Source organism: Hypanus sabinus, unplaced genomic scaffold (assembly GCF_030144855.1).
Source record: "Hypanus sabinus isolate sHypSab1 unplaced genomic scaffold, sHypSab1.hap1 scaffold_333, whole genome shotgun sequence".
NCBI classification, from domain to species: Eukaryota; Metazoa; Chordata; class Chondrichthyes; order Myliobatiformes; family Dasyatidae; genus Hypanus; species Hypanus sabinus.
The window spans coordinates 363,632-377,234 of record NW_026781238.1 but is presented as its reverse complement, the minus strand read 5'-3'; the positions used below and the strand labels follow the sequence as shown (position 1 = coordinate 377,234).

Genomic DNA, 13,603 nt, shown 5'->3' with positions numbered 1-13,603 from the left:
TCACTACTTTAGCTTTGGGATTAGTATTGAAGGTTTTAATCCATTTTATAAAGGACATTCCTAATCCATATTTTTCCAATACCTTAAATAAAAAATCCCATTCCAATCTATCAAATGCTTTCTCTGCATCTAAAGCAACTGCCACACTCATTTCCTCCCACTTTTGAGCCAAATGAATTATGCTAAATAACTGAGTTACATTATCTGCCTATTGTCTATTTTTAACAAATCCTGTTTGATCCATATGTATTAATTTTGGTAAGCATTTAGATAATCTGTTAGGTAAGATTTTTGCTATTATTTTATAGTCAGTGTTTAACAAAGAAATAGGTCTATATGATGTTGGCTTTCAAAGATCTCTATATTTTTTTGGCAATACTATTAAAATAGCTGTCGAAAAAGATTCTGGAAGTTTATGCATTCTTTCCGCTTGGTGTATTAACTCCATAAAAGCAGGAATTAATAAATCTTAAAATTTTTAATAAAATTGAGGTGGAAAACCATCCTTTCCTGGGGATTTATTACTTTGAAATGATCGTAGAGCTTCTTCGACCTCTTTTAATGCAAAAGGCACATCAAATCGCTTCTGTTTTTCTGAACTCAATTTTGGAAGAGTTATTTGTGATAAAAACCTTTCTATCTTGACATTATCATGTTTTGGTTCTGACTTACACAGCTCAAAATAAAAATTCTTAAAAGTTTCATTAATTTCTAATGGTTTATAAGAAATTTCATTTACTCTTGTTCGAATTGCATTCATCATTTTAGAAGTCTGGTCTGTTTTTAACTGCCAAGCAAGAAACTTATGTGATCTTTCACCTAGTTCATAATATCTCTGTTTAGTTCTCATAATTGCGTTTTCTGTTCCATATGCCTGAAGTGTATTATATTGTAACTTCTTGTTAACAAGTTGTCTTCATTTTTCTTCTGTCATATATCTTTGAGATTCTTTTTCTAATTTTGTAATCTCTTTTTCCAATTGATCTATTTCTATCATATATTCCTTCTTAGTTTTAGAAGTATAACATTATCTGATCTCTCCAATATGCCTTCTTTGATTCCTCTTTATCTATTATCAATGTCATTATCAAAGGAGAATGATCTGACAATATTCTTGCTTTATATTCCATATTTTTCACTCTGTCTTGAATATTCATTGTTAGTAGGAAAAAATCTATCCTTGAATAAGTTTTATGTCTATTTTAATAAAATGAATAATCTCTTACTTTTGGACTAATACTTCTCCATATTTCAATCTTTTATCAATGATAAAGTTAATTTTGCTACTTTTGATTTTGTGACAACCTTTGTTGATCTATCGAAAACTGGATCTAGACAAAAGTTAAAATCTCCGCCTATTAATATTTTGTCATGTGCGTTAGCTAAATTCAAAAAGACCTCGTATAAATTTTACATCATTTTCATTTGGTGCATAAATATTCATGAGTCCATATTTCTGAAAAAAAATGGCAATGTATAATTACATATCTCCTCGTCAAATCAATTAATACATTTTGTATTTTAATTGGTAATTTTTTATTATCCAAAATTGCAACTCCTCTCGCCTTTGAGTTAAATGAAGCTGCAATAACATTTTCAACCCAATCTCTTTTTAATTTCTGATGTCCTTTCTCTATTAAGTGTGCTTCTTGTAAAAAAGCTATATATATTTTCATTTTTTTAATGTGTGTTAAGATTATTTTTCTTTTCACCGGTCCATTAAGCCCATTAACATTAAAACATTAAAAATATAGTAAATTAGTCATTATTTTTAATTGGGTTACTCCAATCTATAATAATACCTAATCTTTCAACTTTCGTGGAACCTTGGGGAATCTTCTTAAAATTCTCCATGCTGCTATGTGTGTCCCCACCAAACATCCAGGCAAAAAAAGATAGAAGAAAAATAGAATATAAAGAAAAAAACAAAATTCCCCCCTTCAAATGTTGTGGGTAAAAAAGAACACAACATTACCCCTATCTGTTGTACGGGTCATGGCAATCTCCATGATTACACACGTCAATCCCGTAGCAATCGATCCAAAGCTCCTCCAGCTCCCCCGCGACATAGAAAAGTATATACTTAAGAAGAAAAAAAAAATCACTGGGTTAAATTCCTTTTTTCTCTTCAGAAGGTTATAACTTATATCAGGATAGAAAAGAACTGCTTTCCCTTCTATCATCAATGTCCCTTTACTCTTTCTGGCACAGTGGGCAGCCTTTATCTTGGTATCTTAAGCATTTTATCAAATTTGATTGCGGATTTTGATCAGCTTGAGGTCTTGATCTTAAGGCTCTATGAGTCCTTTCAATTTCATTTAGACTTTCTTCCATTTCCAAGTTTTCAGGGGTCCATTTTTGAAAAAAAACTATTGGATCTTCTCCTTCTATATCTTCTTTAAGTCCAACAATCTTAATATTGTTTCGTCTACTAAAATTTTCTAGCTTATCCACTTTTTCCAACAATGGTTTTCTTTCTGATGTCCAGGCAGAGATATTATCTTCCGTTTTGTTCATTCTTTCAACCACGTCTTCGGTTGTGGCTTCCAAGTCTGTAATTCTCTTTCCATTTTCCTGTCTTTTTATCATTTTATCAAACATAATCTCCATATTTACCTTTTTCTGATTTCTTTTAATGCGTTTATTTTTTCTAATTTACGCATTATTTGCATCAAAGTTTTTTCTATATTTCCAGAAAAACTTTTACCTCCATCTTCGTCTGATTTATCCAGAGAATCTGAATCTGCCGCAGATTCACTTTCACTTCCGGTTTCAATCGTAACTTGGATTTGTATTTCAGGTTGTTCGCGTTTGCGCATGTTCCTTCCTTCACGTTTGCGCAGTTCTTGTTGGACTTTTTCTTTGGAAATGGTCGATGTGGCCGCAGTTTCCTGGTCTGTATCACCGCAGGTAAAATGTACCTGAGCCGCGGTTCTCTGGCAGCAGCGGGCCTTGATTCTGTTCCAACTTGCGTTGTCTTCACGGTAGTAGTTTTCTTCATCTTCTGTTTGTGAGACACAGTTTGAAACAATCCGGAGTAGTTTATAAGTAACTTTTAGAAAGTATTTACTAACTTTTCTTCACGTAAGCATTAATTTACTGATTTTTTACGGGAGAGCTGGTTTCCCGCGTCTCGATCCTACGTCATCACGTGTCCCCCCCCCCCTCCCCCGGACTGTGTTTTGTTGTGATCTTTAGGTTCCAGAGAGAAAGTTACCACCCAGTATGGTGTTGAAATTTCTTTAATGCTCCCCATTTTCCCCACAGGTCCGAGCTCAGTGATCACCAAGCTCCTGGCAAGTTGTAACGATTCCCAGCTGCTGCAGTTGACGGATTTCTACAGGGACAGGCTGGAGCAGGCGATGGAAGGAGGGGGGCACGAAGTGAGCCTGGCGTTAATGGCCAAGAATCAGTTCAGTGTACAGGAACATCGGGTGAGTGAGAGAGAGAATGTGTTTGAATTTTTGCAAATCACAGGACTGATGGGTGCCGGAACTCTGACTCATCGGATATTATATTAGATAAAGGAACAACTGGGAAATAAATAATGTACATACAATCCCAGACATGTGAATCTGAACCAGTGATAGAAAGGGGTGAAAAGACCCCGCGGAATGGTGGGTATCCCCTCAATGTTCAGAGTGAGTTGAGTTGTGTGGGCTTACAGTATTAAATTGAAATATTACGGGAAGTTTTGGTTTGGGAAGAACGTGCAGCGTGATGGCAGGATGACAGTGAGAACTGGGACATCATCTGTGGGTGTTACAAGAGCTTGAATGTGTTCTGTTCTGAGTGGAGATGATAGTGTTTCAATCCGTAACTGCAGCCAGTGTGGATCGGGGAATACTGCCATGTTGTAATGTGTAATCACTGAATAAACCTCCACTGGAAAAGGCAAAGGAAAGGCATCAGGTGTCAGCCGGTAATCCGCTGTCATGTTGGACCCTGGCGGACTGAGGAGATGAATCACATCATCTTTTCTGAAACTTCCCAGAGACTGTTCACGCTGATACAAAAACCCTCCTGACTTCTTTCTTCATCTGTGATCGTTATTTTCTGATTTCTGTTTTACACGGTCAAATCCGGTGAGGAATTATTTATGGATTTGGAGCCACGTTAACAAAGCGGTCACAGACCAGCCAGGATCTCATTGACTGGTGGACCAGGTTCACGGTGAATGTCCCTCTGTGTGCTCTGCACTCAGAATGTACAGTCCATGTCCAGACAGGATCAGCACCCGTCCGGGTGATCCCGTTACAGAGCACATCATTTACTTCTCATTCTCTGTGTGAATCTGTCAGTCCCCAATATGTTCACTGTTACTCTTCACAGAAAATCTCTGATCTCGCTGATAAGGGAGAGCGGGCGGACAGTTCTAAACTCCTCCTGAGCCTGGTGATGGAGAAAGGCTCCCGCGCCCGGAGGGTGATGTGGGAAACCTTTGTGAAAATGAGGATTGGTGTTCCAGAGATGGACAAAATACTGAAGGAAATACAGGAACATGGTGAGATAATATCAGCGATTAATTCAAATTTGGATTGAATACCGTACATGTTACAATTTGACAAAAATGATTTCCTCAATTTGTTTAAATTCAAACAGGTTGTGATCCTTCCCATCAACCAATTCCCGCTCAACATTTACTAAAGGTTCTCAGTGAGCTGGAAGGTAAGTGACCATGCATTGAACATTGAAGAGTATAACACAGGAACAGGCCATTAGGCAAATAATATTCTGCCAAAACAGCTAAGAAATAAATCAAACACACCCAAACTCTAATCTCTCCTTCCTTCACCGTGTCTATCTGCCTCCATCTTCCTTACATCCATGTGCCTGTCCAAACGTCTCTTAGAAGTCTCTAAAAATTTGTCTCTACCACCTTTCCAGGCAGTGTGTTCCAGGCATCCACGACTCTCTGATTTAAAAAAAAACTACCCTCACATCCCCCTTAATCCAACCCCCGCTCACCTTCACTGCACACCCTCTAGTAACAGATATTTCAAACCCAGGAGACTGATTCTCTCTGCCCTCTCTAACTAAGTCTCATAATTTCGGATAGTTGTCAGAGCTCCCTCAATCTCTGATGACCCAGAGAAAACATTCCAATTTTATCCAGGCTCTCATGATAGCACATGCCCTCTGAACCGGCAGCATCCTGGTAAACCTCTTCTGCCCCCTCTCTAAAGCCTCAACATCCCTCCGGTAGTGCGGTGATCGGAACGGTACGCAATGGCCCAGATGAGGCTGAAGCAGAGTTCATCAAGTCGAATCTTGTCCTCTGTTTCCACCAACGGTTGTAATTTGCGTCGGGCGGTTCAGTTGTTGAGCCACAAGGAAATGAGCAGGTAAATGTTGACACTGTGACAGAGAACACAGTGAGACACAGGGAAACGTGTTTGCTAGAGGGAGAGTTTTCAAAGGACATTTTGAGGAAAGAGGCAGAGAGCTGGCGAGTTTGAGGAAAGTGGTCACAGCACTCTGAGTCCTGCAACTACAGATCCCCACCGGAGTCTGAGTGGAGAAGTGGTGATCTGGAGAATGGAAAAATAATCTTATATTTCTTCACACCAAAAAGTCAAAACCTTCTCTTGCCAACCACTGCCCCTTCCTGAACAGCCTCATCCTGAACCATTTTCCAAACTCCCCCAGTTCCCGCAGATGATCTTTTCTCAGAGTTGGGCGTCCACTGAAGTTCCAGTCACAGAATAGTAATAATAGCATCACTTTAATTAGAAAAGCAGGGAACATCCCAACTGGTCTGTTCAACCACAGAGCAGCAGATGAACCCGCTGTGTTCACATCTGCACTCACTAGTGCAAACACTGCTACAGTGTTAGAGAGGGTGAGACTGGGGGACGTATTCCTCAGCTCAGTCCACAGAAGCTGAGATTCCTGTCTGCCGGTGTTGTGTGATGGACACTGTGGAAGGATGAGAGATGGGAATTAGGACAGGGAAACCGAGGGTTCTGGGATTGCGGCAAGGAAGGTGCAAAGGACTGGAAATATCTATAAATAATATTGCAATTAGTTAAATTGTGACCATCTGGATGGGAAGCTGACTACATCCATAAGCCCATCATGTCTGTGAAAATGGAGCCCGGGCCAGTGCATGAGCTCAAGAGATTGTAAGACATCTTCAGCGCAGACTGAGTTGGATTACTCAACTGCACATATAACAGAGGAGAGAGCGTAGGAAAGACAAATATCACAAAACTTATTAATATTGCATCAGACCATGTCCTATCTGATTATTCGAAGCTCTCAACAGAAATATAAGGAATCTCGGCCAGAACCTTGGTTTAGGGTCTCTCATTTACAGGAACAAATCCCAAAGATGATAATTTAAACTCGGGACCAGAGATAGACGAATCAGGAAATTTACAGACTACTCATGCCTCTGTCACTTCTGTCAATGCTGTTCCAGTCCACATCTGCTCAAAGAAACCCCACACTTTCCCAGCAACATGGATTTGGTAAATCACTACAAGCTTGTTCGTCACTATTCCTCATGTTGTTTGTCAAGGGAACAGGCACAGCAGTGAAATTCTCACACCCTTTTCTGAATATGAAGCAGAAACACTTCCCGATTATTGAAGAACATCATTTCTACCACTATCACATTCTCTAAAGTAAATATGTCCACAATCAATGTTTTCCTACGCTCCCTATCACAACCGAGTACATTGAATGGAGACCCCACACTCCCCTGACAGGGTCCTGACACACTGTGAGACCTCACACACCCCTGACAGGGTCCTGACACACAGTGAGACCCCACACACCCCTGACAGGGTCCTGACACACTGTGAGACCTCACACACCCCTGACAGGGTCCTGACACACAGTGAGACCCCACACACCCCTGACAGGATCCTGACACACTGTGAGACCCCACACACCCCTGACAGGGTCCTGACACACTGTGAGACTCCACACACCCCTGACAGGATCCTGACACACTGTGAGACCCCACACACCACTGACAGGGTCCTGACACACTGTGAGACCCCACACACCCCTGACAAGGTCCTGACACACTGTGAGATACCACACACCCCTGACAGGGTCCTGACACACTGTGAGATACCACACACCCCTGACAGGGTCCTGACTCACTGTGAGACCCCACACACCCCTGACTGGGTCCTGACACACTGTGAGACCCCACACACCCCTGACAGGGTCCTGACACACTGTGAGATCCCACACACCCCTGACAGGGTCCTGACTCACTGTGAGACCCCACACACCCCTGACAGGGTCCTGACTCACTGTGAGACCCCACACACCCCTGACAGGGTCCTGACTCAGTGTGAGACCCCACACACCCCTGACAGGGTCCTGACACCCTGTGAGACCCCACACACACCTGACAGGGTCCTGACTCACTGTGAGACCCCACACCCCCCTGACAGGATCCTGACACACTGTGAGACCCCACACACCCCTGACAGGGTCCTGACTCACTGTGAGACCCCACACACACCTGACAGGGTCCTGACACACTGTGTAACCCCACAGACACCTGACAGGTTTCTGACACATTGTGAGATGAGAAAATCTGTAGTATCGGGAATTCTAACCATCAGACACAAAATGCTTGAGGAACTCAGTGGCCAGACATCAGCTATGGGAAAGAGTAAAGAGTCGACGTTTTGCAAAGGATCTCGGCCCGTAACATCGACTGTATACACATTTCCATGGTTGCTGCGTGAACTGTTGAATTCTTACAGCAGCTTGTGTATGTCTCTACTCACGTTTGGATTTATAACATCCAATGTATCAAATATTTATTTACACCCCTAACTCCACGTGACACCACTTTCAATCATTTAAAATCCATGGGGTCATATCCATGTTCCTCAGTTCACTACTCACTGCCCTGTCTTTCGCTGTGAAATTCCTTCTCTGATCTGTCCTTCCAGATTGTAACACTTCTGTGTGTCTATTTCTGATTCTGTTTGGCAACGTGCTGCACAGAATCCCCGTCTTTAGGCTCCAGAGATAAATTTGTGGTCCATTAGGTGTTCGATAATGTCTTTAATTTTCCCCATTTTCCTTCACAGATCTGAGAGTGATCACCGAGCTCCTGGCAAGCTGGGACGATTCCCAGCTGCTGCGGTTGATGGACTTCTACCGGGACAGGCTGGAGCAGGCGATGGAAGGAGGGGTGCACGGAGTGAGCCTGGCGTTAACGGCCGAGAATCAGTTCAGCGGAGAGGAACATCGGGTGAGTGGGAGAGAGAAAGGGTTTGAATTTTCACACGTCACAGGACTGATGGGTGTCATAACTCTCACTCATCGGATCATAAAGCTTAAAACAAATCAGAAATAAAGAAATTCTTAAAAATGTGAATCTCAAGCGATGGTTGAAAAAGTTGTAAATACCCCTGCTGGTGGCTCAATGTTCAGAGCGAGGGGAGTAGGCAACAGTTCTATGATGTTGCAATTAAAGAGCTTAAATGGAAGTACGGCAGGAATCTTTATTTTGGGAAGAGTGTACAGAGTGACGGCAGGATTCACTGAGAACCGGGGCATTACGACTGGATGCCACAGGAGCTCGAGTGTGTTCTGTTCCCGCTGGAGATCATTCTGTGACAATCTGTAACTGCAAACAGTGTGGATCGGGGAATACTGCCATGTTGTAATGTGTAATCACTGAATAAACCTCCACTGGAAAAGGCAAAGGAAAGGCATCAGGTGCCAGCGGGAAATCCGCTGTCATGTTGGGCACTGGCGGACTGAGGAGATGAATCACATCATCTTTTCTGCAAATTCCCAGAGACTGTTCACGCTGATACAAAAACCCTCCTGACTTCTTTCTTCATCTGTGATCGTTATTTTCTGATTTTGTTTTACACCGTCAAATCCGGTGAGGAAATATTTATGGATTTGGAGCCACATCAATGAAGCGGTCACAGACCAGCCAGGATCTCATTGACTGGTGGACCAGGTTCATGGTGAATGTCCCTCCGTGTGCTCTGCACTCAGAATGTACAGTCCATGTCCAGACAGGATCAGCACCCGTCCGGGTGATCCCGTTACAGAGCACATCATTTAATTCCCATTCTCTGTGTGAATCTGTCAGTCCCCAATATGTTCACTGTTACTCTTCACAGAAAATCTCTGATCTCGCTGATAAGGGAGAGCGGGCGGACAGTTCTAAACTCCTCCTGAGCCTGGTGATGGAGAAAGGCTCCCGCGCCCGGAGGGTGATGTGGGAAACCTTTGTGAAAATGAGGATTGGTGTCCCAAAGTTGGACAAAATACTGAAGGAAATCCAGATTTATGGTGAGATAATATCAGAGATTAATTTAAATTTGGATTTAATACAGCACACTTTAAAATGCTACGAAAATGATTTCCCTCAATTTGTTGATATTTAAACAGGTTGTGATCCTTCCCATCGACCAATTCCCGCTCAACTTTTACTAAAGGTTCTCAGTGAGCTGAAAGGTAAGTGAACGTACATTGAACACTGAAGAGTATAACACAGGAACAGGCCATTACACAAATTATATTGTGCCGAAACAGCTAAGAAATAAATCAAACAAACCTGAAGACTAATCTCTCCTTCCTTCACCATGTCCACGTGCTTCCATCTTCCTTACACCCATGTGACTGTCCAAAAGTCCTTTAAAAGCTTCTAATAATTTGCCTCGACCACCTTACCAGGCAGTGCATTCCAGGCAGCCACGATTGTCTAATTTAAAAAATAAGCTGTCCTTCACATCCCCCTTCATTCTACACCCTCTCACCTTCAATATATCCCCTCTGGTAATAGACATTTCAACCACTTCAATATATTCCCTCTGGTAATAGACATTTCAACCGTGGGAAACGGATTCTCTCTGTCCACTCTATCCAAGCCTCTCGTAATCTTGTGAACCTGTGTCAGAGCTCCTCTCAGCCTCCGATGAACCAGAGCAAACAACCTAATTTCATCCAGCCTCTCATGATAGCACATGCCTTCTAAACCAGGCAGCATCCCGGTAAACCTCTTCTGCTCCCTCTCTTAAGCCACAACATCCCTCCGGTAGTGGGGCGATCGGAACGGTACGCAATGACCCAGATGAGGCTGAAGCAAATTTCATTAAGTTGAAACTTGACCTCTGTTTCCACCAACGGTTGTAATTTGCGTCGGGCGGTTCAGTTGTTGAGCCAACAGGATCTGACCAGGTAAATGTTGACACTGTGACAGAGAACACAGTGAGACACAGGGAAACGTGTTTGCTAGAGGGAGAGTTTTCAAAGGACATTTTGAGGAAAGAGGCAGAGAGCTGGCGAGTTTGAGGAAAGTGGTCACACCGCTCTGGGGCCTGCAACTACAGATCCCCACCGGAGTCTGAGTGGAGAAGGGGCGATCTGGAGAATGGAAAAATAATCTTATATTTCTTCACACCAATAAGTCAAAACCTTCTCTTGCCAGGCACTGCCCCTCCCTGAACAGCCTCATCCTTAACCATTTTCTAAACTCCCCCAGTTCCCGCAGATTATCTTTTCTCAGAGCTGGGCGTCCACTGAAGTTCCAGTCACAGAATAGTAATAATAGCATCACTTTAATTAGAAAAGCAGGGAACATCCCAACTGGTCTGTTCAACCACAGAGCAGCTCTTACCAGAAATACAAGGAATCTTGGCCAGAACCCTGGTTCAGTCTCTCTCATTTACAATAACAAATCCCAAAGATGATAATTTAAATATGGGAGCAGAGATAGACGAATCAGGAAGTTTGCAAACTACTGACGTTTCTGGGACCTCTGTAAATATTGCTCCAGTCCAGACCCGGTCAATGAAACCCCTCAGTGTCCCTGAACACGGGTTTAGAAAATCGCGACAAGCTTGATCATCATTGTCCTTCATCCTGTTTGCAGAGGGAACAGACAAGACAGAGAAATTCCCAAACCCATTCCTGAATATGAAACTGATACACTCCCTGATTATTGAAGAACATCATTTCTGCCACTGTCACATTCTCAAAAGTGAATATATCCAGGATCAGTGTATTCCTACGCTCCCTATGACAGCCCAACACATTGAATAGTCACACCACACAATCCTGACAGGGTCCTGTCACACTGAGAAACCACACAACTCTGGCAGGGTCCTGACACACCATGAGACCACACACAACTCTGAGAGGCTCCTGAAACACTTTGAGACACCACACACCCCTGACGTCCTGACACACAGTGAGACACCACACACCCCTGACAGGGTCCTAACGCACTGTGAGACTCCACACACTCCTGACAGGGTCCTGACACACTGTGAGACTCCACACACTCCTGACAGGGTCCTGACACACTGTGAGATCCCACACACCACCGACAGGGTCCTGACACACCATGAGACCCCACACAACTCTGGCAGGGTCCTGACACACCATGAGACCACACACACTCCTGACAGGGTCCTGACACACTGTGAGACCCCACACACCCCGGACAAGGTCCTGACACACTGAGAGACCCCACACATCCCTAACAGGGTCCTGACACACTGTGAGACCACACACATCCCTGCCAGGTTCCTGACACACTGTGAGACCCCACACACCCCTGACAGGTTCTTGTCACACTGTGAGACCCCACACACCCCTGACAGGGTCTTGTCACACTGTGAGACCCCACACACCCCTGACAGGGTCTTGTCACACTGTGAGACCCCACACACCCCTGACAGTGTCCTGAGATACTGTGAGACACCACACAACCCGACAGGGTCCTGACACACAGTGAGACGCCACACACCCCTGACAGGGTCCTGACACACTGTGAGACCCCACACATCCCTGCCAGGTTCCTGACACACTGTGAGACCCCACACACCCCTGACAGGGTCTTGTCACACTGTGAGAACCCACATACCCCTGGCAGGGTCCTGACACACTGTGAGACCCTACACACCCCTGACAGGGTCCTGAGATACTGTGAGACACCACACAACCCGACAGGGTCCTGACACACTGTGAGACCCCACACACCCCTGACAGGGTCCTGAGATACAGTGGGACACCACACAACCCTGGCAGGGACCTGACACACTGTGAGACCTCACACATCCCTGACAGGGTCCTGACACACTGTGAGACCCCACACACCCCTGACAGGGTCCTGACACACTGCGAGACCCCACACACCCCTGACAGGGTCCTGACACACTGTGAGACCCCACACATCCCTGACAGGGTCCTGACACACTCTGAGACCCCACACACCCCTGGCAGGGACCTGACACACTGTGATGCCCCACAAACTCATTTTAGGTTCCTGACACACAGTGCGAGGCCACGCACCCTGCCAGGGTCCGGATGCACTGTGAGATCCCACACACCCCTGGCCATGTCTTGACACACTGTGAGACACCACACACACCTGACAGTGTCCTGACACACTGTGAGACCCCACACACCCCTGGCAGGGACCTGACACACCGTGATGCCCCACAAACTCATTTTAGGTTCCTGACACACAGTGCGAGGCCACGCACGCCTGCCAGGGTCCGGATGCACTGTGAGATCCCACACACCCCTGGCCATGTCTTGACACACTGTGAGACACCACACACACCTGACAGGGTCCTGACACACTGTGAGACCCCACACACTCCTGGCAGCATCCTGACAAACTGTGAGACACCACACATGCCTGACAGGGTCCTGAAACACTGAGACCCCACACACCGCTGGTACTGTCCTGACAGGATGTGAGACCACACACTCCTAACCGGATACTGACACATGCTGAGACCCTCACACCCCTAAACAGGTTGACACACTACGAGACTCCACATATTTCTGACAGGGTCCTGACACACCGTGAAACACCACACATGCCGGTTAGGGCGCTGACAACCTTTACGACCCCACACTCCCTTGACAGTGTCCTGATACACTGTGGGACCCCATATGCCCCTGACAGGATACTGACACACTGTGAGACCCCACACATCTGACAGGGTCCTGACACACTGTGAGACCCCACACCCCTGACAGGGTCCTGACACACTGTGAGACCCCACACCCCTGACAGGATACTGACACACTGAGACCCCACACACCTGACAGGATACTGACACACTGTGAGACCCCACACCCCTGACAGGATACTGACACACTGAGACCCCACACACCTGACAGGGTCCTGACACACTCTGAGACCCCACACACCCCTGGCAGGGACCTGACACACTGTGATGCCCCACAAACTCATTTTAGGTTCCTGACACACAGTGCGAGGCCACGCACGCCTGCCAGGGTCCGGATGCACTGTGAGATCCCACACACCCCTGGCCATGTCTTGACACACTGTGAGACACCACACACACCTGACAGGGTCCTGACACACTGTGAGACCCCACACACCCCTGGCAGGGACCTGACACACCGTGATGCCCCACAAACTCATTTTAGGTTCCTGACACACAGTGAGAAGCCACACATGCCTGCCAGGGTCCGGACGCACTGTGAGACCCCACACACCCCTGGCCGTGTCCTAACATACTGTGAGACACCACACACCCCTGACAGGGTCCTGACACACTGTGAGACCCCACACATCCCTGACAGGATCCTGACACACTGTGAGACACCACACACCCTT

At 45.4% G+C, this 13,603-nt stretch overlaps 2 protein-coding genes across 4 annotated transcripts in view; one reads left to right on the top strand and one right to left on the bottom strand.

Moving 5' to 3' along the window:
• LOC132388478 (zinc finger protein ZFP2-like) overlaps positions 1–13,603 on the bottom strand; it is a 44,338-nt gene that overhangs the window by 6,887 nt on the left and 23,848 nt on the right. The window contains exon 2 of the transcript XR_009510245.1: positions 10,747–10,863. The gene's annotated coding sequence lies outside the window, so the exon portion shown is untranslated. The remainder of the gene's footprint in view (positions 1–10,746; positions 10,864–13,603) is intronic.
• The window catches only part of LOC132388477 (NACHT, LRR and PYD domains-containing protein 3-like), a 45,611-nt gene that overhangs the window by 25,948 nt on the left and 6,060 nt on the right, over positions 1–13,603 (top strand). For 2 of the 3 annotated variants that reach the window (XM_059960816.1, XM_059960817.1), the window contains 6 exons: positions 3,268–3,434; positions 4,333–4,504; positions 4,603–4,668; positions 8,067–8,230; positions 9,120–9,291; positions 9,391–9,456. In XM_059960816.1, coding sequence (XP_059816799.1) covers positions 3,268–3,434; positions 4,333–4,504; positions 4,603–4,668; positions 8,067–8,230; positions 9,120–9,291; positions 9,391–9,456 — 807 coding nt within the window. Of the gene's footprint in view, positions 1–2,800; positions 2,911–3,267; positions 3,435–4,332; positions 4,505–4,602; positions 4,669–8,066; positions 8,231–9,119; positions 9,292–9,390; positions 9,457–13,603 lie in introns of all 3 variants that reach the window. The other variant, XM_059960815.1, reaches the window with a different exon arrangement.